General features: G+C 38.4%; 1 protein-coding gene across 2 annotated transcripts in view; it reads left to right on the plus strand.

Annotated features, from left to right (window-relative positions):
• Positions 1–27,562, plus strand: part of GLP2R (glucagon like peptide 2 receptor) — a 33,105-nt gene extending 5,543 nt beyond the window's left edge. Inside the window, exons 1-13 of one of the 2 annotated variants that reach the window (XM_065748626.1) lie at positions 1,237–1,282; positions 3,772–3,876; positions 7,066–7,187; positions 8,902–9,008; positions 9,226–9,382; positions 10,518–10,677; positions 12,408–12,468; positions 15,111–15,180; positions 17,009–17,097; positions 18,146–18,284; positions 23,648–23,689; positions 25,873–26,028; positions 26,949–27,562. In XM_065748626.1, the coding sequence (XP_065604698.1) occupies positions 1,255–1,282; positions 3,772–3,876; positions 7,066–7,187; positions 8,902–9,008; positions 9,226–9,382; positions 10,518–10,677; positions 12,408–12,468; positions 15,111–15,180; positions 17,009–17,097; positions 18,146–18,284; positions 23,648–23,689; positions 25,873–26,028; positions 26,949–27,017 (1,305 nt within the window). In that variant the 5' untranslated portion in view covers positions 1,237–1,254 and the 3' untranslated portion in view covers positions 27,018–27,562. Of the gene's footprint in view, positions 1–1,188; positions 1,283–3,771; positions 3,877–7,065; positions 7,188–8,901; positions 9,009–9,225; positions 9,383–10,517; positions 10,678–12,407; positions 12,469–15,110; positions 15,181–17,008; positions 17,098–18,145; positions 18,285–23,647; positions 23,690–25,872; positions 26,380–26,948 lie in introns of those variants that run through there. The other variant, XM_065748625.1, reaches the window with a different exon arrangement.
• Positions 27,563–27,835: the final 273 nt, after the last annotated feature.

The following is a 27,835-nucleotide window of genomic DNA, read 5'->3' on the forward strand; positions in this document are numbered from 1 at the left end:
GAGAGGAGAATTGATTTCTCAGGCACTCCAAAGAATCTGCTGTCATCAAACTGAATAAACCCATAAGTGAAGCCTGTACTACACTACTCTAGTAAAAGAGAGATTGTTATTGTAGTGCTTTTAGATGTCTTCTCTTTAAGCAGATAAGATCAAAGCAGTTATTCCAGATCATATTCTTCAGAATTTAAAAGCCTTCTTGGTCTTCTCCATAATTTTAACAATAACAGGAAGACTCAAGCATCCAGGTTTGAAAATATCTAATATGAAGAAAGAAATACACCTACAGGGCATAAACATCTCATTTTCATGAGATTTTTTTTATCCATGACATGTTTTATATGGAGAAAACCAAGCATTTATGCTTCAGTTTGCATCCTTAGAAATCTTGAGGGCAAAGATTCTTATACCTGAAGGCACAAAGGGGTAGTAAAACTGTCTGCTGCCCAGTCAAAAAGGACAACAGATTTGGTGTAGACAGGTAAGGAAAAACTAAAATGAATGATTGTAAGTTTTTTCAGAAAGCTGAGGAACAGGAACGTATTTATGGCATGGTTCCTGTGTGGTTTTTGAGTTGCTGAAATGGAGAACAGAATCACTGGATAATATACAACAACAGCTAAATGTTATTGCTTATTCATTGTTTCTATTCAAATTATTACTGAAGTATTCAGTCAAATAAGCTTGATTATCTTCAAACATACTCTTAAGAAAAAAAGCCCACAGAGTTGTCATCTGTCAAATTCGTAAGTTACTCCAGCAAAAAGAGAAACATAAATACATGATAACAATTAGCCGATGTTGGCATAAATTGACTGTGGAAGGTTTGGAAAGACTGTAGAATTTTTGAAGCTTAGCACACGTTTTCTACAGTGGAGGAATTAAATGCCTTTTTTCAACACCCCCTTCTCTTCCCCCCCCCCCGCATTTGAATATCAGTCTCGACTTTTAAAAAGAATTTAACAAAACTTGGATAGATTTCTACGGCAATACATTCCTTTTTCAGGCAATGAAAACAACTCCTTCCTTCCTCCCAGGAATGGGAGGTCTCTTCCTCCCTGTTTACCAAACTTGCCTTCATTCTCCTCCTTTCTCCTCACCTCTTAAATTTGTTAGAACTAATGGAAACCTTCCCACTAAAATACCACAAGGCTAGCTGATTTTCTCCATGTAAAATATTTTTACTCACAGGCCGAAGGATCTCTGCTGGAAAAAACAACTACTAGATGGAACAAATACAAACAAGAATGTCTGAAAATGTTACAGGAATCAACTGTAGATATTGGTAAGTGTACAAACAGCAAAATAAATGTGTTAAGCAGTGTTGCTGAAAATGCAAATATTCGTATAATGTTACTTGATTTGTGAAAATGTGACTCTTAACTGACTGTTTACATTTAGAGCTTTTAACTAGACCCACCAATATGCGGTCACGGAGTAAATGGCTGCCTTTGTTCTCAACTGTAGTGTATTGAAATGAGCCATTGAACAGCTGGTCCTGAGATACTGCTGTGATACAGCGCTGGCTACACAGTTGAGAGGGGGCTGCTACCCATTACTGGAATTAAATATGTCCTATGGATGAAGAAGACCTGTGTTCACTCCCTTTTTCATCCTAAAGGAGGTCAAACATCTATTTCTGTAAAATGTGCTAACCATAATATAATGAGCCACCAAAAGATAAGATGAATCCCATTCCTTTTTTAGAAACTGAGTGTTGGTGGACAAAAGCACAAAACAAAGGAGGCAAGACAGTTGAGGTATCCTTCTCACAGGACTGCATTTTGCAGTTCAATTCTTACTCAAACTAAGACAAGGAGACCAGATTTCCCTATGCTTACCTGGCACCTGTAACCCTTACTTTACAGTAATTTATTTTCCAGACTCTACTCTTGAATCAAAAATCCAGAAGTCATAGATTAACCTCAGATAATACACGCTTCTTCTGAAAAGTTGCACAGGGAGGAACAGAATCCACATTTCTTCTGTCTGTATGCTCTAAGGCTTATGTTTTTGCTTTCCTTTTCTCAGTTAAGGCAGACATAATCTACAGATTTTTCACCATACTTCTATCCTAGTCTGGTTCTTGACTGATTTATCCAGTTACATTTCAAAAGGCTTGTTTCCAGACCAAGTTTAGAAATGAAACTCATGGATTTCAGAAACCATTGCTGAATTGCTGGGCTAAGGCCAATGGGATAAAGTTTGATAAGACCAAGATCTAGGTTCTACACTTTGGTCACAACAACCCCAGGCAGTGCTACAGGCTTAAGGTAATGTTGCTGGAAGACTGGGGAAAAAAGTGGATCTGGGGGTGTTGATTGACACTTGACTAAACGTGAGCCAGCAGCATGCCCAGGTAGCTAAGAAGGCCAGTGGCCTTCCGGCCTGTGTAAGAAATAGTGCTCTGAGCAGGGAAGCAATCATCCCCCTGTACTCAGGTCTAGTGAAGCTACACCTCAAGTACTGTGTTCAGTTTTGGGCATCTCTTCCCATCTTTCTTTCCCTAAACAGTGGTAAGAAGCTAAAGATCAATGACCTGTACTGAAACTCTGTCAGAAAAACACATGAATAAAATGTAAAAGAGGAGTATGTTATGGTGGGAAGTGGCAATTGCAAATAATCTTGATGACCCAGGAAGCCAAAAAGCAGTGACACATAGTAAGATGTCATAAGACAGTGGTTTGTAGAAGAACTATACATACTCAAAACTCCAGTTGTCATGGAGTAGGGTAAAAACTACTTTTCTCCTGTTGGCCTAAACAATCTGCACTTGTCTTAACTACCTGAATTCTGTACCCCTGATGAGATATGGAGGAAGGGAATAATAAGAATGCATCTATATAAATGTTATCAACTGTGTGGATTGTAAGGCAGATGGAGTCACAGGTTGAAAGGTATAGCAGAATTGTTAACAGTGTATGTGTTGTCCATATATTTTAGCAAAAGCACCCCTAACAGATTCTGGCAAGAAAGAACAGTTATTCTTGTTTATTTTAACAGTTACTCTTGTTTCTTTCCACAAAGATCATCAAAGCATTGCTGATTGTTATGGTAGACAGAGCAGGATATAGTCTTCTACCTTGTTTTATAGCTTACTGTCCATCCTTGGAGATGAGAACTTCAACTTATTCTAAAAAATGACAGAAAGACAGAGAACTCTACTAGTTTCTGGGTTTTCCAACCAGTAATGTGAATGTGCAATTTGAAGAGTATCTTATCCTTATATCTTGTGAGTGATGTGGTATCTGTGAAAACTGACAGAGTTGGTCTGAGTGACTGCCAGTTCCTAATCCTCTATTACCCAGACAGCAAAAGAAGTTGCTACCAGAGAAGATGATGATTATCTGAGCTGAGAATTAGTGTCACAGAGGTCATGAAAAATGGAATATCTTGTATTTTTCAGCAGTCAGTCTTTGATGTGTACACAGTGACTGAGAACTTGAGCATTTAGACTACAGAGTTCTCAGGATGATTTTAAACAACACTAGAAGCTCATGATGAAGCATGTAAAACCTGTTGCTGCTGTGTACACCAAAGCAAAAAGAGCAGCAGCCAATTCTGCACTGTTCATCAAACATTACATAGCACTGTGAATGCAGTTTTCTGAATATTCTTTTCTTGCCTGAGCACAAGTGATGTTGATTCCATATGAAAGGACTGATATCTTTACAGCATGCTTGAAGTTTACTTAAAACAGCACATTGTGTTTTTCATGATCATCCATTGTCTGAACCATTTTTTTGTAAAACATCTATTTGCATCTTTCTTCAGGAGTACACTGTAATGGGACTTTTGATCAATTTGTTTGCTGGCCATACTCAACCCCAGGAAAAGTATCTGTTCCTTGTCCTTCATATTTGCCATGGTTGGAGAATGGTAATGTAAAAGTTGTAACTTTTCTTTCAGTTTATGCTGGCAATCCAGACACAGGACAAATAGTGCTGGTCTATTTTGCTCCATTGTCTTCTTTTCAAGTCTTTTCTGATTTGACACATAAAATTATTTTCAATGTTTAATTATTATTATTTTCTTTTTTACTCTTAATTATTTACCACTAATGAAGTTCAGTGCTTCACCTCTGCTCTGTCAAAGCAAAGTTTCTAAGAATGTGTATCTGTACAGCTAGGCCTTGATTGGCAGTAAAAGATTTGGGGTTCAGCTTCTGGGATGACCACTGATACAAGAGATTAAGTACTCACATAGGAGAATGGAATAGACAGACTGAGCAGTCAGCCCTTCAGTGCAAGGTGCTGTACCAAAAGCAAGTGGTGTGTTGCAAGCTGTGCTGTCCTGGACAGAGTGGAGCAAGAAGGCCCTCCTTTCCCCCCAAGAAGGGATAAAGCAGTAATATCTGTAAGAGCAAAGCCATCTATAAGCAAATAGTCTCCCCTTTCCCAAGAAGAAATTAAAAGGCACTTTTATAAGACCACTCTAGTGATTCTGACTCCGCTGCTTAGTGTTTCTTAGCTATGTATGGCTTTTGTAATCATATTTGTAATAATATCTCTTAAAAAACCTTGAGTTCTTTAGTTGGCAAACTACTGTGGGCTGCTTATCCTACCTTTCACCAGTCCACCCCACATAGGATTTAATGTCATCATTATCTTTTTTGGGGGCTGCTGAGCTCCAAAAGAGGGAAGACTAGCCTTTATCTATTAAGTATCTGCTTCTGCCAAGCACTTGAAAGAAATTCAGCTGTTCAAAATAAACATAGTAGCATCTTACTTCCCTCCCTGTAATAGAAACTCTTTATTTTTTTCTATTTTTTGTCTGAATTTCTAAAAAAAGCAACATGTAAGACACTGCACGAGATCATGGAGCTTTCCACTGTGATCACTATGGGGAATACTAATACTAATGAGAAATAGATTGGGATGGATTCTTATCCATACCCCAGCATATTAGGAAAAGAGTCACTGGGACAGCCCTGCTGTCTGTCTGTTCTAAGGATTCTGTGGATCTGGGGTTACTTGTGGTCTCCTCTTCATGTTTCCAAGGTACAGTTGTGTTTGTCCTGAAACTCAAGTAGACACGAACCGAAAATGCCTGTGGGCTTGAGGTAGTTGTTTGTTTGTTTTATGATTTGGCATCATTGCCAAGTTTGAGCACTGGAAAATTAGATTACTCTAGAATTAAGGTTTTTTGGACTTCATTTCATAAGAACGCCATTTTTTTTTCAGTGTCAAGGTAGAGTATCTGCTCCAGTTATGGTTTACATTAATTTTTATCCCTTTTCCTGACTCTTGAATCACAAGGTCCATCCTCATAGACTAGTTCCTGCATGGCCATTCTGAAGATTAGAGCTTATGAAGTGTTGCTGAAGTTCTCCCTAATGATAATGCAGAATAACTCGCAGAGCATTCTTTTGTCTCTTCCACATTGTATCTGGCATTGGTCAGTTGACTGCCTTTAGAACTAGCCTAGAAATAGAGTGGTATCACACTACAGCAGAGCAATTTTTGAATGAAAACTTAAGATGGTTCACTAAATAACATAAATCCTAAGATCCGTCTTGACATGTTCTGATATGAACTTCTGGGATCCCTTAGCTTTTTGTCCTAGACAGGAAATTTCTTCTTCTTATATTCAATTTTTTACTTTTTAAAGAGATATTTGGCATATTGTATAAATCAGGTCCTTAAAGAGTCTCCTTCTCTGCGCAGTGTGCAAGAATACTAGTTGAAGTGGAGGTCATTTCCTGCTTGGATAATCTGTTAAAACTGCACTACTTGTTGAATCATAAAATATGCACTGGACATGGACAGGTAGTCTTTGCATCATCACAGCAAACCACGCTCCTAAAGCAGTTCTCTCAATTCCAGTCATTTTAAGTAAAATCAGATGTTCTGGTGCCTGCTGCTATATGGAGAGGGCTAAGAGGGTGCCTCATAACAGTTGTCCAGACTGAACAGCCCCAGATTTCTCAGCCTTTCCTCATAAGGGAGTTGCGCCAGACCCCGTCTATTTATCTTTCCCTGTCTGCCTTGAGCTGAGGAACCCAGTTCTCTAGACGGGACCAGAGCAGAGACCTTGCTCACTCTACTGGCCACACTGTTTGTAATGCACTACAGGATACTACTAGCCTATCTGGCCATGAGGGCACTGTACTGTCTCATAGTCACCCTGAGGGCCACCTCTGCAGAAGGCTTTTCTAGAAGATGAGTCCCTGTCCTATACTGATGCATGTGGTTATTCCTCCCCAGGTGTAGGACTCTTCACATGCCTTCTTCACTTGTTGAACCTCAAGGTTTCTCTGCCCAACTCTCTAGTCTGTCCACGTCCCACAGAATGGCAGCCTTTCAGTATGTCAGCAACTCCTCCCAGCTTTGTATCATCAGAATATGCTGAGGGTGAACTCTGTCCTATCACCTAGGTCACTGATGAAGATACTGAGGCAAAGCTGGACCCAACGCTGTCCCCTAGGGAGCACTGCTAGCTGCAGGCCTCCAACTACACTGTGTGCCACTGATTACAGCTCTCTGAGCTCTGTTAGTCAGACAGATCTCAGTCCACCTCACCATCCGCTCACCTGTTCTACACCTTGTTTCATAAGAAGGATGTTACGGGAGACAGTGTCGAACACCTTGCTCAAGTCAAGGTTCACAACATGCACAGCTCTACCTGTATCTACCCAGACAGTCATGACACCATAGAAGGCTACCAGATTGGGCAGGCATGATTACTCTGTGGTGAATCCATGTTAACTACTCCTGATAATTTTCTACTCTAATTGCTTGGAGATAGCATCCAGAACAAGTAGCAGTAGCTCCATCACCTTTCCACAGACAGTTGGAGCTGACTGGCATGTACTTTCCCAGATCCTTCTTCTTGTCCTTTTTGAAGATTGAGGTGACACTAGCTATCCTCCCTGCTTTCTTCTATGCAAATATGAAAAACATATAATCGAAGACAGAGGTGTTTTTTGTTGTTGTTCGTTTGTATTTGTGCAAGGGTTTATTGCTGTGGTGTAAGGGAAAAATCCTTAGATGAAAAATGAAATATTTATTTTCATCTTTTAGTCTTAAACTTAGCTTAGTCTTAAACTAAATGTCTATTTACTTTCAGGAAGTGCAGGAAATGTATACAGAGTCTGCTTAGATGAAGGAACTTGGCAAACAAAGGAAAACTCCACAGACATTTGGCGTGACAGTTCAGAATGTTCTGAGAAAAATAATCTCAAAAAAAATGTAAGCATGATGTGGTTTAAACATAAGCATACTGTGGTTTAATACTTTAATCTTCTTAATCCCTTCTTGAATAGCTGATAAAATATTTCTGTTGAATACCTGTGAAAGATGTTCAGATTTCATTGAGATTACCGAATTGAAAACTGCTAAGAAGCAGAGGAAGAAAGATTAAGGAAGGAGAATCCTGCTTTCTGTTTAGAGCCTAGTGTTCTGATGTGCTGAATAAAATTGAAATGTCCTAATAAAATTGAAATAAAAAACCTGCAAATAGCTGAGAGAACTGGAAGCTGGCCAAAGCCAGATTTCCAACCCCCATGACCTCCTGAGCCTTTTAGCACAGCAGTTGAAGGTAGAAACCAGGTATCATACTGCCTTGCCCCTTGCAATGAATGCAGTGATTTCAGACAACAGTAAAATATGGGATTTGATTGGTTTCAGCTTCTTGTAACTTCTTTTGCCATACTGTTCAGCTTTGCTGATCTCAAAATGAAGTATGTTTGGTGAGGAGTATTACTACTGAACACTTTATTTAGCTTTTGTTACTTCAGTAAGCACTATTAACATTTATTACTTTATTGATTTTATTTTTATTAGTAACTTATTGATCATTTATTATTTGTTAAGCAAGATTATTTCAGAATTACCAAGATCTTAGTCAACTCCTTACATAGTGAATATGTGGTTTTCCAACCTCATAGATTATTCAAGTGTGGTGAACTTGGAGGACTATTGGTTTGTCTGGATTGTAAATCTGGGTGAAAGACTACCACTTTAATTCATCAGGTGTGACAACAAGAGGTTTCTCTGAAACCCTTAGCCAGCTTTCCAAACAAACCCAAATGTGTGTTTATACCATGTAATTATATTTAGTCAAAAGCCACAAGCTGTTAGGAATAACGAAGAGCTTGTATTCAGCCACATCTGATGAATCAACTTCATTTCACTTGTTTCAGTTTTGAAAAAATGTCACAGCCAATATAATTCAGCCTGTTGGAATGTTTCCATGGAGCTGAGTGACTAATGAACATCCCCTGGGAATCTCCTTCTGTTCCTCTGGGCATACTCTCCAAGAGTTCCACCAGCAGGCACATCTCACTCTTCTATCCAGATAGAGCTTATTAGCATACACTAATTAGAAACAGCTAAATGGTAGGAGGAGAGTGTTACATAGTGGCTGTATGAGTAGCTAGTTTACACAATTAACAGCAAAACTGTTGCTGGACAAACCCCAGCCCAAATAAAACTCCTTAACACCCGTATAGTATTAAGTACACAGTCTGTGTCAGTGACTTTATAGGTACAGTTGACTCTGAAAACTACTCACAAGAACAATGTGTATCTTGTGTCCCCAGACCACACAAACAGTGATTGCATTTCAGTGCATAGGTAAAGCGGAGTCTGCAGTTATTAAATGGTTAGGGTCCATTTCATTTATGTAATGATTGTTAATGGTTAGTAATTAAGACTCAAAATTGGATTTGTGCAAGAGAAATATGAATATGGGACCTTGAATGCCTTCAAGTTTGACAAGAATCTGAATCTTTTCTCCAGTATCTCTCCCACAAGGTTTTCATGAGGAAATGCAGGAAGCAGACATCAGATATCTGCCCTGACTATTCTGCATGCAAAATAAATCGGACTCAAAACTTCTGATTTATGTTCATACACTACTTGTCTGCCTGCATGTATAGCTTCTCTTTTTTTTTTTCCCTAGGAAGAAGAACATAAATTACTTACCACACTACAGTTGTTGTATACTATAGGATATTATTTTTCTCTCATTTCACTTGTATTAGCTCTCCTTGTACTTTCTTTACTCAGGTTAGTACAAATCTGCATGCATTTTTAAATTATAGAACACAATACACACACTATTGTTTTTATATAGTTGTGCTTATTGTTTCTGATGTAAATCATGGAAAAAAATTCCTGTATAAAATCAATAGATGGCAACAATATTACTATAACAGTATTTTTTGTTGCAGCTTTCTTTGAATTGAATATAGTCCAGAGGATTTATATAATTTTTTCCTCACAGGAAACTTCACTGCACAAGAAACTACATCCATATGAATTTATTTGCATCTTTTATCTTACGTGCCATAGCCATTCTTATTAAAGACACTGTATTCTACAAGATTTACTCCAAAAGACCAAATGATGAAACTGGATGGATATTTTACCTCAGTCCTGAGGTAACTTCTTAGTTCATAGCTAATAGCCAATGGGAGTACACATTTGCTATAACAGTTACTGATTTATAAGTTTGCCATATGGCACCAAGTTTTAAGGTGTTTGTTATTTGTTATATCTCAGACAGCATGAAAAAGCTGTGTTGATAAATTATAACATATTATTTAAACAACAGAAACAACAAACATAATGCTCCAGATGGGGCCTCACAAGAACAGAATAGTTCTGCTGATCTGCTTGTATACCAGAGCATTTCTCTTCTAGTAATCAATAAAATTAATACTCCTCAGTGCTTGCCCTTGTTCCCAAGTTCCCTTGGCATGAACTCTCAGTGGTTTCCAAAAACATAGTGAAACCTAAGTAGGAAGAGACCCCAAGTTTCATAGAATCGTAGAAATGTAGAATGGCTTGGTGTATGGGAACTATTGAATTATGGACTGAACCACTGATTGACCTGAGGTGGCACTGAGTCAGCCACAGGAACACAGGTGAAGGCAATGGGGGTGGAGTCTGGCTCCACCTCTCCCAGACCCCATTTAAGGGCTGACCACCACTGGGGAAGGATCTCTTGTTGGAGATCCCTCACCTGTGGAGTCCTGGGCAAGCCTCGACCATCAGCAACAGGTGAGCCTTTCTTTATTTACTGGTTGTCTGTATACCATCTGAATAAGCCATACAAAATATACCATCCACCTCCATTTTTTTCTGTGGATGCTATTCTTTCAGGTTATGCACCTTACGCTTGGGTTGGAGGGGCTCTTAAAGATCATCTAGTTCTGTCCCCTTTGCAATGTAGGATCATCAAGTCCAGCTCCTGTCTCTACAAAAGACTATTCTAATATCAAGTCGTATGTCTGACAGTTCTCCAGCTGTGTACTGAACTCTGGTTCTACCCTTTTACTCTTCAAAGGCAGAGATATACCCAACTTAATTGCAGCACAGGTTTACCCCTATTCCTAGAAAGTCCAGATCTCCCAAAATAACAGTAGCTCAGTATCTTGAAAGAGATATGACTGAAATACATACGTACCACAACCACATACTGATTTTAAAATGATTGCTAAAGTAACAAGGGAAAATTAGGATTTGCCAGAGCTTTTATGTATTACAATGGTTCCTGATCTTTCATTCCTACAGATTTTAATCATTTGCAGAACTGCTCAGTTTTCCATGCACTATTTTGTTGGGGCAAATTATTTTTGGCTATTAGTAGAAGGAATTTATCTGCATACATTATTGATTACTGCTGTGCTCTCGGAAAGACGACTGCTGCAGACATACATAGTGATAGGATGGGGTGAGTACCTAACAATTTCAAAGTTCTTGATTCTGCGGTATTTTTTCAAGTCACTGGTGAATATTTTCTAATGAGAAGCGGAAAAAAATCCTGTTTCTCTTTTGTTTTGAAACAAAAGAGAAGTTCAGTAGAAGTATATAATAAGTGACATGTTAGTTTTTTGATGAAGATTAAAGAATATAATTTTAGACAATATGTAGGTTTGGTGCTGAATATATTGATTCATAGTTGGTGGACTAACCTGAGGAGGAAGATAAGGTGGACGGCCATGAGAATATAGGCTGATCATAAAGATTTTATCAGTGTATAGATTCACTACCTCACTCACTAACACCATTCAGTTTACTTTTTCAAATGTAAAATTGCATATCCAGTACTATAGAATATGTATATATATGTATGTGTGTGTATTTTTATACATACATACATACATATATATATATATATAAGCAAAAATAAAAAAGCTGTACTAAGGACAATCATTTTTAAAGGATTAGATTGTAGTGGATGATTACATAGTTATAAATTATTCCATATTTTCTCTGCTTTATTGCATACTAAAATCTTTACCTGGGTAAACTTTAAAGATCTGTTTAAACTCGAACAAAAACAAACAAATAAAATGACAACAAAGTTTGAAATGATACTAATTACAGTTTCCCAGCATAAACTGGGAAATGTTACTGAACTAGCACACATCAATTCCTTTTGCTAAACAAATACGCTGGTCTTTGAAATTTGTATTGTTCTCTATTGCTAAACTTGACTATATCTTAAGGTTAGTCTATCTGATAGAAGGAGGGACTCATTTTATCTAACCAAGTTAATTTATGAGGGTAATATCTACGCTCTTCCTAGAACTAAAGGAAGAAGACAAGAAGGAACAGAACTGTGGAGATCATCTGGTCTCATCCCATTGCTAGACGTAGTGAGCATTGTCCAGCCAAACACATTGTTGTATGGAAACCTATTTTTGTCTTTGTTTTTATTTTTAATAAAATGGTTTTCCAGAATGAACCTCTGTTGAACCTCTGCTTCTCACAGAAAGAAAAACAAAAACAAACAAAAAATAACAACAACACAAAACTTCACTGAAAATTACAGTCATAAGAATGAATTATTTTCACTCTTGGTGTTTCATTGAACAGTCTGAATATTTCCCATGTCGTGTTACTCTAAGCTCCTTTCTCAAAACAATACCTACTTCAAAGTTACATGAGTTTGCTCAAAACCAGTAAAATTCTAATTATTTGGAGGAATGAAAATTCTACTACTTGTTTGTATCCACATTTCAATGTTTCTTTACTATAATTGTGAAGAATATTTTCCTTATACCTAAGCTGAAGTTTGCCTGCTATAGCTCTTGCCTATTTTTTACCACCTTTTTGCTGTGCACCTTTGCTCTATGTGCTTCTGCTGTCGTTTGTCTTGACGACAGCAGTTAGGCCTTGTCTTAAATATTTCTTCTTAAGGCTGAAGAGATCTAGTTCTCTGTCTCTTCTTTACATGATGCACTACAGGTGCCAATAGTCTTGATGGCCTCTGCTGGAGTATTCTTATTTCTTCTTGTTTCTCTACATCAAGGACTTATAAAATGTAGACTGATCAGCAATGTTTATGTATTTATATATGTATGTACAATTTTCACACTGAAAATGGGATATTCAGTTCTACAAAGAATTTTCTAATTGACCTCTTTTTTATTTTTTATATTTTTTATATTTTTGCAGTTGTTCCTATTCTGTTTGTTGGTCCCTGGGGAATAAGCAGATCAAAACTGGAGAACACAGGGTAGGTTACTAAGCTTAATTGTCGTAGAATACTGGTTTTCAGTTTGGTAATTTTTTTCAAGAAGCTTTAGATAGTAATTGACACAACCATTAACTACTGGATTGCATTAAGATTATATAGCACACAATAAGGCTTGCTAGATATTAAAGGTTAATTTTATTCTTTTCACATTTAACTACTAGAAATTCATGGATTAAATTATACATAAATCAAGAAGGAAAATGAACATTCACTGTTTCTCAAATGAAAACTATTGTATCTATGTTTCACTCATGTGAGGCAATATTTCTGCACAAACATCTTCACTGAGAGCATCTTAACAAGAAAAGGAGACCAGTGCTTTCCCTGTAGAACGTCTGTGATTTTAGTTTTATTAATATTCAATGCCAGATTAGAAAAAAATATATTAGTTATAGTAGATAATGACAAAATCTGATATTCATTAAAAACTTGAAGTTAAATGTTCAGTGTTCAATGAATTAAATGCTGAGGGCATGTTGCATTGTTAGCCATCAGTTTTTCAGTTTTCTGGACTTTGATTTGCTACTGGTGTCACATAGACTTGGTTTTTCATGTAAGATTTGTTTTCTTTTATTCTCTTTTTCTATTTGTGGTTCCTAAAGTTTTGTTTGGAATAACTATATACTTATCAAGCAACAACATCAAGAATCAAATCACAATTTCAGTCTCACAGAATTAGAGTTTATACAGATGCTAAATGACAAACCATATTCCCACAGGCTTACAGCAAGCTAATTAGCAAAAAAGAATCACAGGATCACAGAATCATCCATTTCTACCCCTATGCTGCTGGGGTTGCCAACCGCTAGATCAAGCACCAGATAATGAATATGTGTATAGGACAAATTAGAAGTGTAGTGTATTCCTGTTGACAAGAAGACAGCCAATGTTACACTCATCTACAAAAAGTGCATGTGAAACCCAGGACAAGGTACCTTAGTTCCTTGAAAAGCTATGGAGATTAGCCTGGGAGATGTGAAAGGCAGTTTAAGGTCAAAGCTATTATCAGGTATAATCCGCATGGATTCATTAAGTTAAACTATTACCTTAGTAGTTTGTTCTCCTTCTGAGATAAAGTCATCAGCTTAGTGGATGAAGGTAAGGCAGTGGACATGATCTTTCTGGATTTTAGTAAGGCTGTTGGTACTGTTCATTATGGCTTCCTTCTAGAATAATTGTCCAACTTTGAGATTAACAGGTTGAGACTACTCTAGGTGATGAACCAGCATAATGCTAGAGCTCAAAGTGTTGTAGTGAATGGGGGTATATCTACTTGGTGGACAGTTACTGACAGGGTTCCCGAGGGCTCAGTTTTAGGGCTACTGTTTTTATTTTTATTGGTGATCTGGATGCAAGAGTACAATGCGTCATCAACAAGTGTGCTAATGAGTCTAACACGGGAGATTTTGTTGACTCTCTGGAGGGACAATTAGCCTTGCAGTGGGATTTACATAGGTTGATCATCAGTGGCATGAACTTCAGCAAAAGCATATGCCAGGTTCTGTGCCTGAGAGAGAATAATGCCAGGTACAGTTATGGACTGGGAGGAAAATGTACAGAGAACAGCCCTGCAGAAAGAGACCTAGAGGTGTTGGTTGACAGCAGGCTCAATCTGCATCGTGCCAACAGTATGCCCTGGCAGCCAACAGGGCAAACTGCATTTTGGGGTACATTAAGTACATCATGCCTGTCAAAAGAGATAATTCTCCCACTATATTTAGTGTTGGTGTGGTCTCACCTTGCATATTTTGTACAGTTCTGGTCTCCACAATATAAAAGAATATGAAGGTCATTGAAAGCATCAAGAGGAGGGCAACAATATTGATAAAAAGGCTGGAAGGCATGTCCTGTGAAAAGTAACTGAGGACATATAGGCAGTCTGTTTTGGAGAAAAGGAGGCCAAGAGGTGACCTCATTGCTCTCCACAGCAACCTAAGGAGGTGAAACAGAAGGAGGAACTGGGCTCTGCTCCCTGGTAACTGCATTAGTGGAGATTTCAGACTGGATATTTGGCAAAATATCTGTAATTGTGGTGATGGTCAAACAATAGAACAGGTTTTTGAGAGATGTGGTTTGTGCCCTATGCCTGTCAGTGTTTGTCATGCAGCTGGGTAATGCCCTGAATAAAATGCTTTAACTTTTGCATAGCCTAGAAGTGGTCAGGCCGTTGGGCTTGATCTCTGACAGTCCTTTTCAACTGTTCCAATTATTCTGTTCCATTCAAAGAGTCTGTATGCATAATTTTTGGTTAGTTAAGAAGTTACAGCTCACCGGTTACTATTTTCTGGTTGATGGTTTTAGATGACTAAATTTAGGTAAGATGTGTCCCACTGTGAAGGTTCTATGCCACATGCAGTTGTAGTGTGGATCCAAAAAAAAATTGACCAGATTGTTGGGATGTTTGCAGCCTAAGGAAACTTCTCTCAAAATTCTAGCAGGAAGACCTTCACAAAATGTACAATTACAGTTGCTGGTTATAGTCTTCATAGTTTAATTCAATTTCTCCTGAATACCACCTAGAAGTTTAAACTTTGTCAAGTTCCCTTTGAAACATGAATTATTTAAGCTTTCTTATTTATTTCTGTGAAAACAATATAATTATTTTTTAAATTATTATGCAGGTGCTGGGGAACAAATGAACACATGGGAATCTGGTGGATCATCCGAGGACCGATGTTGTTTTCCATTACAGTAAGACCTATTTTGTCTGTTCCTAATATGATGGCAGCATTGAAAATAAAATCTCTTATCATGTTGGCCCATGATGCATGAAAAACAGTGTTCTATAGCTGCAAATTTGCTCAATCAAATAGCATTTTTTTTGTATCTATTGTAATTTCCATGGAAATAAATAGGAGGCATTACTTTCAGATAAACCTACATATCATACACAACTATATCTTTTGTGACCCTTTCTATAAATGTAATCAAAACATAGTATTAGGGGAGACAGGAAAGATTGTAAATGAGACTTCTTACTCACTGTTAATGCATACAGCTTCATTTTATCTATCTGCAAGAAACTTCTCAGTGTCAGCCTCTCCGTGACTTCCACAAGGCTCTGCACAAACTAACACAAAACCTTTTGATTCTTGTATTTTTATCATACTTCTATTCAGTGAACAGGTTAGGAGAATACTACCATGTGGTGAGCAGCTATAGAGTATGTTTTTATAATAGAAAGGATACAAAGAAGTAGCAACAGAAAATATTGATGGTCGTAGGGAGAAAGCATTCATCTAAACAAACACCAGAATAACGTAAAAAAAAAAAAGAAAGTAGTATGGCAGAACAAGACTAATATATGTTTTCAAAAAAAAAAGAAAAATTAAACCTGAAATTGGATGGTAATGAAGAGATGAAAATAGCACAATTAGAACAATTCCTGAGGATACTATTACAGAAAGAATTTTGATAGGTGAGGATTATGTATGTCTCCAGCACAACTTACTTTTCACATAGTCAATAAGCCATAAAAAGTTTAGAGGAATAGATGATTTGATCAGCATCTATCTAATCTGTCTAAAACAGCAAATACTGTAGAGAAGAAATGCACTTTATTTATGGAAGGATTGCTTAGTCTGCAATATAGAGGAATTGATGCATGTGGAAAGAAGGGTATAATTTTCTGTCATGCTGTAGAAGAGATGTAGCAATTATGACTTTAGAGAAGAAGCAATGGACTGTTTTGCTTTTTCTGAGCTGGAGAGAAACATGTGAGAAAGGGGACATAGTTGGGACTGATCTGTGAAGCAGAGACGCGCACTTAATAAGCAGTCAACAAGAAGTAAATAATTTGATGGGCAACAGCGTGCTCTCTCTCAAAAGGCATTGGAGAGAAGAGCCAGAAAAGAAAGAGATTTGAAAGGTGTGAGTAGGCAAAAGCTGAAAGAGCAAAACTGCTGGAAAACTAAGAGAGGGATCACAATAGCCAAAGTCTGGAACTTCAAACCCCAGCATAATTTTATAGTGGAAGACCATGTATGTGTAGATCAGGCTGAAACAAGGCAATGTTGAGTTTCCTAATTTCACAACTTGAATATCTTTTTTATATAGGAGATTTGGTTTCTGGAATTACAGTAGTGCTGCATAGACCTTTGAAGACCTTCTTAGATATAAATATTTGCAGATTGGTCTCACTCAAGTCAGAACAATTTAATTAACAGTGTACATTTTATCAGTGAAATTATTTGTAAAAGGATGCACTGCCCAGGGCTTCTTCATCTGGCTGAATAAAGCTTAGAATTCTGGAGAATTCCAGTTGTTGCTGTAGTTTAACCATATTCTGCTCATCTAATGAGTTTGGTGAAAAGTTGCATTATTAAGGTACATAAATATTGTAAGTGCCTCCACTGGAAGAGAGCTCATATTGGGAAAGTGTCACTGTACTGTTCTGTGCTCTGTCCTATACCAGTATGAACAACCTGCTTCTATTTAATGCCAGTTTTATTTCTCTTTATTAGGTATATAAACAGTGTCACAGGATTTATTGTAAATAATTCATGTTTTTTCTTTCAAGGTTAATTTTGGCATCTTCTTAAAAATTCTAAGGATGTTGATTTCCAAACTAAAAGCCCAGCAGATGAGCTTCCATGACTACAAATACAGGTATGTAATACATAATAAGAAATCCTAGTCCTTTTTATTTTCACAGCATTGGAATGTCCCCATTGTGTCCTTGCAAAGGAGGTGTCCACACTTACCTACCTACCACTACCAGTGTAAAATGTATTCAGAGCAAGATTTATAGAAGCCAGCTGTCAGAACAGGCTCTGCAAATAATTTCTTATTGGAGTGATAAAGGCTGGTCATTATTTATGTGTTAAACTCCTCAAGGAGCTTAAAATGCAGTATGAATTCTTCTCTCAGGTATCCAGAATGTATATAAAATAGCCCTGACTGCTGTGACACGTTTTCTGCAATTGTGACAAAGGGCCCTCAAAAGAAGGAACTGTTTAGAAGACCTGTGGAATGTTCCTAGTTTCCTAGGACACCAGCACCTACCTGTTTTTCACAGACACAGGCACTATCTGAAAACTTACTGAGGGTGCACCCCTTCCATCAAGATCATTGATTAAAATATTCAATAAAACTGAACCCTGAGGAACACCACTTGTGACTGGTTGCCAACCAATTCTATTCACAGTGACCCTTTGGGCCCAACCATTTAGCTGGGCTAGCCATCCATTCAAACTATGAGCAATCAGTTCCTCCTGGAGAAGGAGAAAAAAATAGCAATTGGGAAATACCTGAAATACCTTGCAAATGTCCAAGTAAACAATATATGTAGCTTTTCCCTCATGCGCTAAGCAGGTTGTCTAATAGGAGATCACGTTAAGTCAAGCAGGACCTGCCTTTTGTAGACACATGCTGACTGTCTGATCACTTGGTTGTCCTGTACATGCTATGTGATTTCACCCAAGATGATCTGCTCCATGACCTCCCCTGCACACAAGTCAGACTGAAAGGTGTGTTAATTCCGCAATCCTCCTTCCTCTCTTGTTATAGAGGGACGTCACATTTGACAACATTTAGTCATCTGAGACCTCCCTAGTTAGCTGGGCAATCACTTCTGGAATAATTTCTATGTAGATCTATTTTCAGTTTTGCACCAAGGATGTTGAGAAATACTATAATTAAACATTTTCTTTTTAAGACTGGCAAGATCTACACTTGTGCTGATTCCATTGCTGGGGATCCATGAGTTTATATTTTCCTTCATCACTGATGAACAGGTGGAAGGATTTCCAAGACATGTAAGACTTTTCATTCAGCTGACAATGAGTTCATTTCATGTAAGTACTGTTTTGCAAGTACATTTTAGGGGTCATATATCCACCACCTATTTAGGTTGCTTAACTTTAGATTCCACAGACGTACAGCATCCTTTTAAAATAGTTTACTACAGCCTGTAATGCCTTTAAATGTACATAGAAATGATAAAAAATACACACAGCGTTTAAAACATGGTAACTCTGAAGTCCAAAAAAAAGAGTCTGATGTTTTCATAAAGCTGAAGTCCTGTGTTCTCTGATAGTGAATGACCTGAAAACAGTAAGACCAGCCTATTTTAAATAGTTCTTCACGACTATTTTAAATCATGTAAATTCTTAAAAAGCACTAGCCAGAATTTTATTAAGATTTTTAAGTGATCTATTGGTTTTGTAGTCAGGAGAAGCAGATTGGGTCATTGGGTCTGGGTTCATCTTTTCCAGTTAATTTTGTACATCCAGCATACGTCAAATACACTACAATGATCATGTCATATCACATTAACACGTAATAAAAAAGAAAACAAAAGAAAAAATGGACACAGTACATGAAGATACAAGACATAGTTTCACTCCATCTTGTGTAATCCTACACTGACCATACAACTCACACAGTAAGCCTGAGATGGTCCTTAACGTTTTGGGTTTTTGCAAAAGGAGTTTAACTTGGACTACATGGCATTTAGAGTAGTTTGATGAGAAGAGATACAGTCCTGAATAGTGAAATAACAATCAGTGCAGTTAAAGCATTTTCTATGAGGATAAGCATCTGGATGGAAAATAGAACTTAATGTGACTACCATGCTGATGTCATTAGGCAAGTACCTTGAAGACAAATTTAGCACATGAACCTCGCCAAATTCCCTGACATGCACGTGTCATGAGCTATGTGCTGCTTGGTAGCTGTAATACCAGGCACTTCTATGAATGCCTTCAGGAAAACTCCAAGAGGGTTTTTGTTTTTTTTTTAGTTTGAAAGTATTTCCCCTTATCCTATCACAAAAGACTCTCCTCAAGAGTATGCCCCCTTCTTTCTTATAGACCCTCATTAGATACTGACAGGACACGCTCAGGTCTCCCTGGAGCCTTCTCCAGGCTGAACAGCCCCAGCCATCTCAGCCTGTCCTTGCAAGGGAGGTGTTCCATCACTGGGATCATTTTTGTGGCCCTTCTCTGGACATGCTCCAACAGTTCCACATGTGGATGCAGTTCTCCAGGTGAAGTCACACCAACACAGAGCAGAGGAACAGGATCCCCTTCCTCATCCTGCTGGCCATGCTGTTTAGGATTCGGCCCATGATACAGTTAGCTTTCTGTGCTGCAACGGCACATTGCTGGCTCATATCCAGCTTGCCATCCATCAGTACTTTCCAGGTCCTTTTTGGCAGGTCTGTGCTCCATCCTTTTGTCCCCCAGCTTGTTCTGGTAGTGGAGGTTGCCATAACCCAGGTGCAACACTTTGCACTTGGGTTTGTTGAATCTCCTGAGGTTCACCTGGGCCCACTGCTCTGGGTCTCTCTGGATGGCATCCCATCCCTCAGGCAGGTTGACTATGCCACACAGCTTGGTGCCATCCATAAACTGCCTGAGGCTGCGCTCGATCCCACTGTTGATTTCACTGATGTATCAAAGAGCACTACTCGTAGTACTGACACCGGAACATCACCACTTGTCATGTGGGGTACCATGTCAAAGGCCTTACTGAAGTCCAGATAGGCAGCATCAATGTCTCTTCCCTTGTCCCCTGATGCAGTTACACCATCATAGAAGGCAACCTGTTCGGGCAACCTACCTTGGTTTAACACACAGTTCAGAGAAACTGCTCTCTGGGTGAATACTCTAAGATGGGGCTGTGCTTGTTTTGAGGAATTAGGTATTTCTCCTATTATTTCCAATGCTTAAAAAAAACATTTCTACATTTTGCTTCCATAGTTCCTGAAATTTAAGTCTTGCATGGTTAACACGTATAACTGTAAATCATATTTCATATCTGCACATATCTCTATTTAGAACTATTTTTCCTCTTTGTAATCATTTCAGCTTGACCAATGATCCTGTTTTGATGACAAATAACTGTAAAAAGAAACTTCATACAAATCCTCATGGGATGCAACTCGTAATTTTTAGCTAAGATTTTAAGAGAGCATCTTTTTGATGGAGTTACCATATTTCAATTTCTTTGGGAAGGCAGAAAAGGTAAATCAGTTAGCAACTTTCCTGAGTAAAGAAAGATCTTTGTTGCTGTCTCCTGAAAGAGCTAGGCAATTCACAATGTACCAACAGTTATTCAGATGAATTAAAATGAGGTTTATTCCTGTAACACCTCTCTAGAAATGTCTGTGCAACAAACTTTTTTTCCTGAACAAATATTATCTGTCCTCATCTAAAGTTTGGCTCAATTTCTCTGAAGGATGTGTACATTCATAATTACTGAGATGTGACAATATGGCCTCTTAGATGTAAACTCACAAAGTACAGTACATGTGAAAAAGCTAACAGGGCAAAGAGAAGACTGTCAGTGTACATACATGGGTGGAACAAACACAGACTAGCATCTCCAGGCAAAAAATATTTCCCACCTATACAATCAGTGGAGTGTTTTAAAGATGTTTGCTCACTTGGCTCCCTTTCAGTTATTGTGCCTTAGTAGCGACTAAATACACATCAACTTAAAGCAGTGAAGGCATATGTATAGTGCTGGCAGCTCTGCACACTTATATCTTGGGCAGCAAACTTGAAGGTGTAAAGGAAACATGCTCCATTACAATGATTAATTTGGAATATTTAGTCCAAATTCCACAGCTAGCCATTACTGAAAATGAATGGTGATTCTCACCACTTCCACCATCACTTCTGCATAACTACACTTGTGCTTCATGGTAACTTCATTTTCCAGCTTAGAAAGGCTATAGAATGGACATAATCAGACCCTGCACTGCTATAGGCATCAATCCACGTTATACAATGTTGTTGAGTATTGATTTTTTACATGTAACACTGCAATTTAACTACCTTTCTAGGTAATTTGAGAGAGCTGGCGATGTTCAGCCTGGAGAAGAGAAGGCTTCATGGAGACCTCACTGTGGCATTCCAATAATTCAGAATGTTTTACATGGTCTGATAGTGATAGGACAAGGAGGAATGGTTTAAAACTAAAATAAGAGAGACTTGGGTCAGATATGAGAAGGAAATTCTTACCTAGCGGCAGTGAGGCTATGGAACTGCTGCTGGGGTGCGGGGACAGCCAGTGCACAGCAGGAGGGTCTGGGCGGCTGAGAATCCTTCCAACCATTCCTGATTGTATTATGTGATTGGTTTACCTGTTGTCCTTTACTCATGAGAGATGATACATTCAACACTCTTGCCATGCCTTACCATTCAGTCTTAACAATATCAGTGGTATCAGTGTCCGTTGTCCTCTTTAATGAGGTTTCCAGAAATACCTCAGGCCAGAATTCCTTGTTGTTCCACTAACTCTTTCCTTTTGCCCTCTTCTGTAGTCTGAAATATGAAGGAATCAAAGCACCATCCCTAGAATTTATTGTAGTCTTTGTTTTCAATCTGTGCATATGCTCCAGTGCTCTGGTATATGCATCAGTGCTCTGACAGTGCTATTGAGCATTTAATGAAAAATTTCCACTTGAGCAGAAAAATGTATGGGCAGGCAGAAGGTAGTTCACGTGGAACCATCACCCTAAGAGGACTGTTTGATATGGTGCTGAAGTGTATGTTAGACATATCCTTACTTGGAGAGGTTGTGGGGATTAGATGTTATTTTAAGCAACATAGTCATTTTAAATAAAGTTTTTATTTAGTGGCTTGGACAAGGATACAGAGGACAGCTTACTCAGTCCTGGCAAAAAGCACAAACTTCAATCTATTTACAGGAATGTGCACATGCTCTGCTACATGGCAAGCTTTAGAAGCAAAACTTCTCAAAATGCACAGAAATATTACGCAATGTTTATTGTAGATTCTCTTTTTTAGTCACAAAATTGTCTATAAAGGGATTAGCAAAAAAAGTGTATAAACTGTACGCAGTTACATTTGTTTAGTCTATAAAGCTTCTGAGTAGTTTAAAAACAGTTAAACTGCTTTGTTAAAGGAAAACAGCCACCTCTGGGATCTTCCCTGGAGGCTTTAACTCAAACATTTTTAAAAAGCACAAGAAAAGTATTGTAGAAATTGGGATATAAAATGAACAGCAAACACAGACAACTATGTTGCCTTCTGATGTGAGTTTACAGTGTTTCTGTGCATTTCTGCATGTTCTGCTTTTGCAGCAGCAGTGGATTAAATTCACATGGGGGTTGATAAACCTACATTCAACATAGAGCTGCCATGAACACTCACAAAGCCTTCTTCTTTTCTGGAGACTCCACATTTCTGGCTGTGCCCTAGCAGCACCAGGCAGCACAGTCCGAGTTCCATGGCATTTCTATACAATGAGAAAACAACCTTCAGACAAAGTTCTGCAAAAAAAAAAAGCCAACCCTTTTTTCATATATAGTTCTGCATAAAAGCTACTTTTTAAGCCACTGATTTTGTATTTATTCATCATAAACTCCCTGTGTGGAACAATATTTAGATTTTTTTTTCATATTTCTGTGAGATAATTCAGATGTGGAGAGTCATTTAAAAGGTACACTCTCAAAGGACATGTCAGAAGCATCTAGATCTTCCAACCATTATCCAGGCGAAGCATGAAATATGGTAGAATTAAAGTATTATTACAGAATTGTATGTAATTGGTTTTTCTCCTGCCCTTACGCCCACTGGCATGACATAGCAAGTGTTTTATTCCTACTTACTGAACACATGCTTAGGGAATTATTGGTTCTAACTTTTTCAGGATAGCTAGAAAATTCTGTATAGATTCAAAGTGCTTTTGGTCTATGGTAGATATAATAAAAATATTGAAAAAAATAATAAAAATATTGAAGCTGCTGTGAATTCCATTGTAAACCTGAGAAAAACAGAAATATTTTGGAAAAAATAGTATGAATGTCAAAAAGAATGATATCAGGTGTATCACATTAAATATTGGGCCTGTCTGACATGCATTTTAGGTTGTTTTACCATATCTAGGAACAGAAGTTACAGTATAACAGTGATAGCATAAAAAGAAGAACAATGTGTTATTAAAATACAGTTAAAACATAAGATCAGATAGGGTTGTAGAGCCTCTTTTCTTCAACATCTGCATATGAACTAAGGCACATTTGCTAAGGTATAATACAAAATAAATTTATGAGTACTTCAATGATAAATGAAGACAGGCGACTAGTTTCCATTCTGAAAATCAGGTAGCACAACGTATATGTATAGCTTTCATACTAAAGCCTTCAAGTATCTAACTTTTCCTTCTTATTGTTTGTCTCCCACAGGGTTTTTTTGTAGCAGTTTTATACTGCTTTGCAAATGGAGAGGTAAGAGATGATGGTATAAGTTTTCAGTTGATTAAATATTTTACTGACACAAAGAAGGATGAAAACACTAACTCTGGTTATTGGAGAGTATACTTACATTTTTAAAACTTATTTAATCGTTTTTGCATAAAGAAAGCAAGACTTCTCAGATTCAAATGGATTCAGATGCAAAGAATTTTCAATTAACCTTGACACTGTAGAGGTATAGATACCCTAAGACATGTGAAATACCAGTGAAGTCATAAGCCAGATAAGCCACCTGAACCTCGCTCCCTTACACAGATGAAATCCATGATTTCATCTTTGGCCAGGGTAAACTCTTCCTTTGCTTACAGTCTAGGTGCAGTTGCAAAATCTGGCATGCTTACATGGCAAAAAGCAACAAGTCAAAAAATTAGTTTAATGTGTGCACTGCAAAGAACATTTCTAAATTTGAGGTGAAAGCAGTTCTTGACTGGAGGGTGTTTTCCACTAAGCCTCAGGGTCAGTTTGGGGGTGTTGTTTGCTCCATACCAGAATGGAGCCATATCATTAATGGCTATTGTGCAAGGAGGTGCCAGCAGAGAAATCACAGAACAACTCACAGGGGACCTCAGGAGAACCCCAGTTCAATCTCTTGTTCAGTACTCAGTGAATATGGAATTCAGAGAAGGTGAATTGGTGAATCATGGCTTTGTCCAGCAGAGCTTTGAAAAGTGACCAATGCAGGCGTTCTGCCACCTCTCCTGTCCTCTGCTCTAGTGCTTCACTATTAGGAGAAAACATCTTTTCCATAGCTCCAGATAGAACTCCTATTTCAGTTTATGACTACTATCTCCCATGTCCCTATAAAACAGCTCAGTAGAGTTCCTAGCTCCAGATCCTCCACAATCTCCTCATAGGCTACATTCAGGCCCGCACTGAAGCTTTTCTCTTCTGCAGGATGAACAGGCTGTACTCATGCAGCCTCTCCTCAAAGTACAAATGCTCCATCACTTTTCTCTACTGAAAAGTCCAAGCTTATCACCGTATTTTTTATACTGAGGGTCCAATATCGGATACAGAGTTCATACTGAGTAAAAGAGTATAACCTCTTGATCTCCCTCCCAGTTCTTCTCTGCATCCTGGTGTACTGGAGGCCTTCATCACTGTCACAGCTGCATGCAGTGTTGGCATGACCACGACGACTCATTACAGGCTGCCTCCTGAAATGAGGCTTGTGTAGGCTAAGGAATTCATGTCACAATTTTAAATATTTTCTAAGCTGAAGCTTGCTGTTTATACCTCTTTTATAGTCTAGGTGTACATCTCCAGTACATTCAAGAAGTGCTTATCTTGCACAGACAGTTGATGTGGTATACACTACACTTGTACTGTGTATACTGTGGTATACTGACACTTGTTCATGACTTTGGACACATTTTTAAAGGCAAAAAATGAGATGAGCTGAATAGAAAATGTAGGGCATAGACTCCTAATATTTAACCAGGAAACCTGGAACATCTTCTGAATTACTGCCAGAGACCTGGTGATCGTCTGTAGCACGGGCGAGCTTGTTCAACAGGCACAGAACTACTAGCAACTCTCAACAGCAGTTAAAAGTTGTTCTTCCAGCTGAGCTGAGCTGAGCTCTCAGGTCAAATATCCTGACAGTTAAAGCAGGGGCTGCTCCTCTGCATGGGCTCTGAGTCCTGATCTCCATCCGCAGAGCTGAGCTGGGGTCAGGGCAGGGAAAAACAAGACACTGAGTGCTGGGGATATAAGGCAGGCTACCAAATAAAAAACAAACAAACAAACAAACAAACAAACAGCAAAACAAACCTGATATCCAAGCATAACACTTGAAAATCCACACAGTCTTTATTTCCATAGCCCTTGGGGTTTTCCTCCTCCTCATCAGGCTGTAAACATGGAAGGCACTTGAGCTCTCCCCTTATATGCATTAGGGTCACAATACATATAATTAGAGAGGGATTCAGACACTGGAAAAACTTTCCTGAGTTTGAGTGACGAAGGTGGGCCCTGAAGGCTCCCTTAGCAAACAAGCCTATTTCTGCACTAATAAGGGCCATCATAGCTATAAGTTGTCCCCAAAGGGACAAGAAGCTCAGCACTTCTGCAGTCCCTCTCCTTTTATAGCTGGTGTTTAGATGTGTATGCTGCAGGGCTGGCTCAGGACATCACCTGTTTTCTGCTTCCCCCAGGTAAAAGCAGAGCTCCAGAAGCAGTGGTCCCGCTTCCTGCTGGCAGAACCCTATGGTTGTACACTCTGCTTTCTTGGGAAAAACATCAAATACCTCAAAAACTGTTCACGGAAACAGAAAAAACAGCACCCAAGCAGCAACCACTTGTGCCTGGAGGTGAGTGAACCCTTGGGCATGAAGCTCCAGCAGGTGCTGGTGAAGCAGAGGGCATTTCCACGCACAAAGCCAAACCATGTGCTTCCATCTCATCTGCGGGCAAGTGTGTCAGAGAGCAGTGAAGGAGAAGTCACTACTGGAGAGACAACTGAGGAGGTGGTCTTTGAAGAAAGTGAGATCTAGAAAAAAGTTTACTAGGACAGCACCTTCCAACAGTATTTTGAAAGATCATCTTTCATCTCCAGGCTGCACAGATCTCTGGGATATGCAATGCAGAGAGAAAGCAATCATACTTCCTGCCAGCTTCAACTGTCCCACCTCAACTGTCTGGGAAAAATCTTAATGTTCCTAACCCATGTGTCCGGGGAGGAAGAGATCTTATGCATCAAACAATTATTTGGGTTGGCCAACAGAGATAATAACATGCTGAAAGAGATGTACATAGGGGAGCGGGACATGTGCTGGAAATGAACGGACTGGTCATTTTGTCACCGATCAGCTTCATCCATATGTGTCCACTATTCTATTCACACAACAATGAAGTTGTTAGTTGTTTGGTTTTCTCCTTTATAGTTGTATTTCATAGAGATATGTGATCAGGAGATTTTTCTCTCTGCCGACTGTAATAATCATCATCTCAAAAAAACAAACAAACGAACAAAAACACCCAACCTTCCTCCCCCCCCACAAAAAAAAACCAAAAACAACTGGCTCCATTTTATTAAAGCAACATGATATATAATAAGGCTTGGGATGAAGCAAGTTTTGGCTTGGATGTTTAAGCTTCTTCCCTTATGGTCTAATGCTGAAAATGCCTTTATGAGGTGACAGATCAAAGAGTACTTGTTCTTTTTTTTAAATGCCCAAAAGAAACATTTTGACAGAAGTGTTTATTTATTTTTGTTTTCACTACTTTTAAGCACAAGTCACACATTTTTGGTGCTTCTACCTTCCCCCTGAGGCACCCAGCGTGGATAATGGATATCTGATTGTATCTGCATCGAAAGATAATTGTGAAATTTATCCACCAGCATTTAAAAAGAGTAATGATGAAATTTTCATTCTCATACACAACACACTTGGAAACCCAAGGAATTGAAGTTTGTTAATATTTGATGAGACAGCCTGCAGACTTGCAAACACAAGCTACGTGGTGCACTGAAGGAGAAAGAAAAAGGCAAAAATAAAGATAGCAAATAATATTTATCTACAATATAAATCTATACTCCAGGCACACACATTGTAATTACTGAGCCAGCAGCAAGTTACATAGCATTTGTTATGATTATCTCCTATACATTACTAGCAAACATTCTAATGTAATATAACATAGCTAATGCCCCTTGAACAAAGTTCAGGTCTGCTCATGAGCTCTGTTCTCCCATCTTTCCTTCTCTCCACCAGGTGCCACCACTGCATCTGCTCTCCTGGCTTTCCCTGCCCCTGCATCTCCCTACAATGCTGATCTGTCCCCAGATTTCTGCTGACAGGAGAGAAATGGCACTTTTTGGAAAGAAGTTGCCTGTATCTTCAATCAGTTTGAGCTGACAGTTCATGTAGGTTTTAAAACTTACCAGTGTCTCTTGCTGTGATATACTGCTTTTGTGCAGAGGTCACATAGGTTCATTGACGAGTGCTAGACCAGGAACACGTGAAATATCAAATTTCTGTTACTTTTCAAAGAAGTATTTCTTTTACTGTTTTATCAAAATTAAGGATTTAGTCTTTTCAGTATATGTAGCGAACATATTATTAAAAAGTAAATATTAGATCAACATGAAAATATATTCTCAATTTTTAAAGACCT

Source organism: Cyrtonyx montezumae, unplaced genomic scaffold (genome assembly GCF_038088225.1).
Source record: "Cyrtonyx montezumae isolate F1298 unplaced genomic scaffold, pur_monq_1.0 scaffold_50, whole genome shotgun sequence".
NCBI lineage: Eukaryota > Metazoa > Chordata > Aves > Galliformes > Odontophoridae > Cyrtonyx > Cyrtonyx montezumae.